Source organism: Antrostomus carolinensis, unplaced genomic scaffold (genome assembly GCF_000700745.2).
Source record: "Antrostomus carolinensis isolate BGI_N321 unplaced genomic scaffold, ASM70074v2 scaffold40755, whole genome shotgun sequence".
In the NCBI taxonomy this organism is placed as follows: domain Eukaryota; kingdom Metazoa; phylum Chordata; class Aves; order Caprimulgiformes; family Caprimulgidae; genus Antrostomus; species Antrostomus carolinensis.
This window is the reverse complement of record NW_010317841.1, coordinates 22,627-27,310: the sequence shown is the minus strand read 5'-3', so window position 1 is coordinate 27,310 and position 4,684 is coordinate 22,627. Positions and strand designations below refer to the sequence as shown.

Here is a 4,684-nt window from a genome sequence, read left to right as displayed (position 1 = left end):
TCATGTTATTCCTTAGCAAACTGCCTATTCAGAAACGTTACACCTTGGTGAAATTATACCTCAGATCTTTTATGTTTCTTTGCCTCAAGACTCCTTTAGAATTAAAACAAATAACACGAACACAATTAACACTAAGGAAGATGCTCATCAGATTTCTCTCTTACTGCATCTACTTCCACAGCAGAGAAGCTGGAGCCAATAAGCCTTTCAGTAGAAAATTCTTCTAATATAGCTCAGTTCAGCACTATGCTAAAAGGGAAAGAATAAAATATCTGCCACTTCAGATTTCTTCCCAGAATATCTCACCTTCTAAACTCTCTACCTTTTCAGCCTCATTTCCATCTTCAAAACTTTGTAAAGGTCCTAAATCTTTGTCTGTTCTCTCCTTCTCTGAAGCCGCTGAATCCCGACAAACACCATCAAATTCCTTTTCGTGATCTCTGTCCAGTTTCGTTTCGCTGTGTTTTGTTGGTTCTTTTTGAGAGGACATGTCAAGAGTTCTGTCTCTCTCTCTTTCAGCGGTATCGGGTAGTTGTCTGTCTCTCTCTCTGTCCAGCTCCCGCCTTTTCTCCCTCTCCCTCTCCCTCTCTCGTTCTCGGAGTCTCTCCCGTTCCCTGCTCCTTGGCCAGTCTTTGTCAATGTCTCGGTCCCAGTCTCTCTGTCTTCCCTCTCTCCTGTCTCTCTCTCGTTCTCGATCATGTTCATGTCGATCTCTCTCCTGAAGCCTTTCCCTGCTATCAAAGGACCCAGATCTGGAATGGACCTGACGATCTGATTCAGGAGAACTTCTTCTTGAACTGTGGCTTCTTGAATCTTGACGATCTGAATAAAAGATTGTAAATACATGCGTGACTACAGCACGTAAAGGTAATACCACATTATTAGACCAAAGCATTTAAAGATTCAGGTATGAAAATATTCTTCTCAAAAGCATCATCTTGAAATTAATAATGCCTTCAGACTGCCTATAGATTTAAACTTACTTAACATAAGGTATTTCTCCCACTCCCAAAAAAAGATTTTTAGTGGCTACTTTCTACTATGACAGAAGCCAAACGGAAGGCACATCATTTTAACACATAAATTTAGGCAAGGGGAGAAAATAAAGAAAGGATCAATCTCAAAATTCAAAATTTCAAAACGCATTCTAAAAGCTAGGAATGCCTTGACTAGCAAATGATAAATTCAGAAAAATCGTTTCAGGTATGTAACCATGAGGTGATAGCCAAAGTGCTTTAAGAGGAAGATATTTTCCTACTATGTTGCTTAAATTTTAAAACATTTTACTTTTTTTTTTTTTTTTTTAAGAGGAATTACACAAATAAAACAAGTCAATTGTGATTATGTTGATTTGTAATACAGATGATCTCCATATGCATTAAAAATGTGCCTAACAGGAACCATGACAGATTTACCTCAGTGAAAATAGCTCCTGAGATGATAATGGATCTCTCTCCCAGAGAGAAAAGACATTTTAATTTTGCACAGATTTCAGAATTTCCATATAAAAATGAACGTTACTAATGACTTTAAGAACACTATTCTGTTAGCAGAAACATTTTCTCTTTCTATAAAGAGTTTTTTTGTCCTACAAATTACTTTATTCCTCAGGCAGTATGAGCTCAATCTGACTGAATATTTTGGTATAAACAAAGTGGTAATCCTGCCCGCTGAGGATCAGCTTGTCAAATATGGTAACACTTGCAAGAACCTTAATTCACTCTAGTTGTACAGTGCATGCAAGACAGCACCTGTCTTTCCCTTCACACTAACGAAAAGAGTAAGTATACAGTCAGGCCAGAATGATTTGGGATTTGTACCTTCACATTTTTAAACAGCATGGTAGGTCAGTCTCACTAAAACGTGTCTTATTACCTGAGGACGTGCTGCGACTGGGTTCCCCTCGTTTTAACTGATCAATTCTGGACTTCCGTTCCCCAGTGATTTCTAAGCTTTTCTTCTCTCTGTCTCTGTCCCTATCCCTGTCTCTAGAGCTACTGTGCAGGATCCTCTTCCGTCCAGTCTGGTCATCCCCACTGCGATGAGCTGACTCATTGGAAGGGGACCTAAGTCTACTTGAGGCATGGCTCCGATTGCTACCAAGGCTGCTGCTGCGCTTCTGATCCACAGGTTTACGGTGTGGTCCATCATCTATAGTAACATGAGGGGTTTCCACCTTTTCTCCCCTCGTCCTGTGACTTTTTCTGTGGGAGCCTTCAGTGCTTCTTTCTGGAACAACAATGTCACCACGTTCAGGAACATCTTCATCAGACCAGTCACTAAATGTTGTATCTTCTCTTTTTTGCGGGACTTCTGCCACAGCTTTCTCAGGTGGTGCTTCAACCAAATCTTCTTTTGTCACAGGGGGGGTTCTTGGGCCTTTCTTCTTTTTATGATGTGGAACAATTTCTTCATCAGAAACTTCAGAATCACCCTTGGACCTCTTCCGCTTTTTCTCTACATTTTTCTTTTTTTGACCTTTCTTGGGTGAAAAGACCTGGCTTTCCTCAGCTGTTGATTCATTAGCATACCTTTCCACTCCACTGTCATCATCTTTCTTCTTCTTTGTGGCCTTTTTCTGTACTTTAGACTTCTTCTTGCTGTCATCATGCATTCTATCAGAAGCATCTACTTCTTCAGAGGGGCGGCGTCCAAGATTTTCCTGAACCCTGGACCGGGAGCTTTCGGAAGCATCTGGTTGCTCCCTTTGTTTATCTGCTGAAGAAATCCTCTCTTTAAACTCCGGTTCTTCATAACGCCGGGAACTCTCCTTTCTGTCTGATTTTCGCTCTTCCTCTTTCCAGCGACTCTGCCGCTCTTCTGTAACGTGAGAGGGGCTCAGTGACCGGGATTCCTGTGGCCGCACAACCTGGCTCAGAAGTCTGTGCTTTTCATCTACAAAACAGGAAAAAGGATGCACTTGTATTGTTCAGGAAGGAGAACAGATGAACATTTGGTATTTTGTGCATGCCCAAAAGTGTCAATGAAAACACATAATCCATTGTTTCAGATATATTTCTTAAGTTTTTCTACTGCTGCAGCAGCAACAGACTATTTCCATTTTGATAAACATGCATCCTACACAGATGCAGAAGCCACTATCACCTGGCAGACACTGACACATATTGACAAACTGAAGATAAAAACCAAACATACAGATTAAGAAAAATGGTATTGCTCATAAAAATAAGGGGAAGAGTACACTTACAAAGCTTTCCCTGTTATTTTCCAAGTTATTTTCCATAGGCAGAGAGTAAGTCAGATCCAGCTGCAGAGATAGCCCACTCCTACTTACTTTTGTCATCTCCACTGTTGTAAGCATCACTATCAGGAGAGTGCTCACGGCGACGTTTGGGTGACTGACGAGGACTTGGACTGCTTTCATTTCTGTGACGCTTCCTGCAAAACAAAGATGTACAATCAATTTTCTTCAGGATTCTTTAAAGAAAGCATTTATTAATTGAGTTTATCATCAATACAACCCCTGAAGTCTGAACACCTCATACACAAGACAACACAACTAAGGATGCTAGGGAATTTAGTAGTTGTCTAAGTTGTTATTCCAAAAATTCAAGTATGATCAACCCCAAACACTTAAGACAATTATATTTATAGCAAAAACTTATGAAAGACTATTAAGATCAATTTTTCCCTGTGGTAATGATCCTTGCAGTGAACTGACCACAGATGACAGCTAAGCCCCCATCTAGAAGCTTGCTCACTTCTCCCTCAGTGGGCTGGAGGACAGCCCCCAACTTATTATTGATGGAACAATGAGAATTTTATTGTACTAAATGAAAAAAAAGTCCTATGCACTTAAAAAAGGAAGCACCACACATATACTCAGGATATTGTTCATGCCTTCACTGGTAGCCTTCTGGTAATGTACATTCCACAGAAATTTAATGAACAAAGTCATGAACCCTGAACTAGTCAGCTGCTATCTGACTTTCCAGGCTTCAAAAGGTACCACAGTCTGCTATTATGTTTCCAAGAATGCCTGCATTATTCAAGACAAGGCCACAGAAATATACTTAGAAAGGAAAATTACATGGTTTGACTCAATTGTTAGCTCCTTACTAGTTCCACGGTTCTGCACTAACAAAGCATCAGATTAACTTCACCAGCACAGCAGTGATTTTGGGGCCACCAGTATGTGCTACATGGATGAAGGGACTCTGCATAAACAAAGTATCTTCTTCCTTATGACAGTCCCCTCCTTACTAACTTACTGAAATCAACAGTAACAGAATTTTATTTCTGGGTTTTTTGGTTGGTTGGTTGGTTGGTTTTTTTGACTTGAGGTAACATTCAGATCCACTCACTTGGATTTTCTTTCCTCATGGACATCTCTTGAACTTCTTTCTTCTCTGATATCCTCTCTCTTATCCCTGCGGTCTTCCCTTCCTTTTTCTTTGTCGTCCCAGTCTCTCTGGCGGTCTCTCTCTTTATCTCTGTCCCGTCCCCTCTCCCTTTCTCGTTCTCGCTCTCGATCTCTTTCGCGCTCTCTCTCCCTTTCTCGTTCCTCCCGCTCTCGCTCTCGTTCCTTCTCCCGCTCCCTTTCTCGTTCCCTTTCCCTGTCATGGTCCCTGTCTCGGTCGCGCTCGCGCTCCCTATCCTTGTCTCGCTCTCTCTCCCTCTCCCGTTCCCGAGCACGATCTCGTTCCAACTCTCTTTCCTTCTC

The 4,684-nt window shown here is 41.4% G+C and overlaps 1 protein-coding gene across 1 annotated transcript in view; it reads right to left on the bottom strand.

Annotated features, from left to right (window-relative positions):
* Nucleotides 1-280: 280 nt before the first annotated feature.
* The window catches only part of ZC3H13 (zinc finger CCCH-type containing 13), a gene marked incomplete at its 5' end in the record, with an annotated part of 26,639 nt that continues 22,235 nt past the window's right edge, over nucleotides 281-4,684 (bottom strand). The window contains 4 exons of the mRNA XM_010168717.1: nucleotides 281-822; nucleotides 1,876-2,895; nucleotides 3,296-3,399; nucleotides 4,326-4,684. The exon at nucleotides 4,326-4,684 is cut by the window's right edge and continues 191 nt beyond it. Coding sequence (XP_010167019.1) covers nucleotides 281-822; nucleotides 1,876-2,895; nucleotides 3,296-3,399; nucleotides 4,326-4,684 — 2,025 coding nt within the window. The remainder of the gene's footprint in view (nucleotides 823-1,875; nucleotides 2,896-3,295; nucleotides 3,400-4,325) is intronic.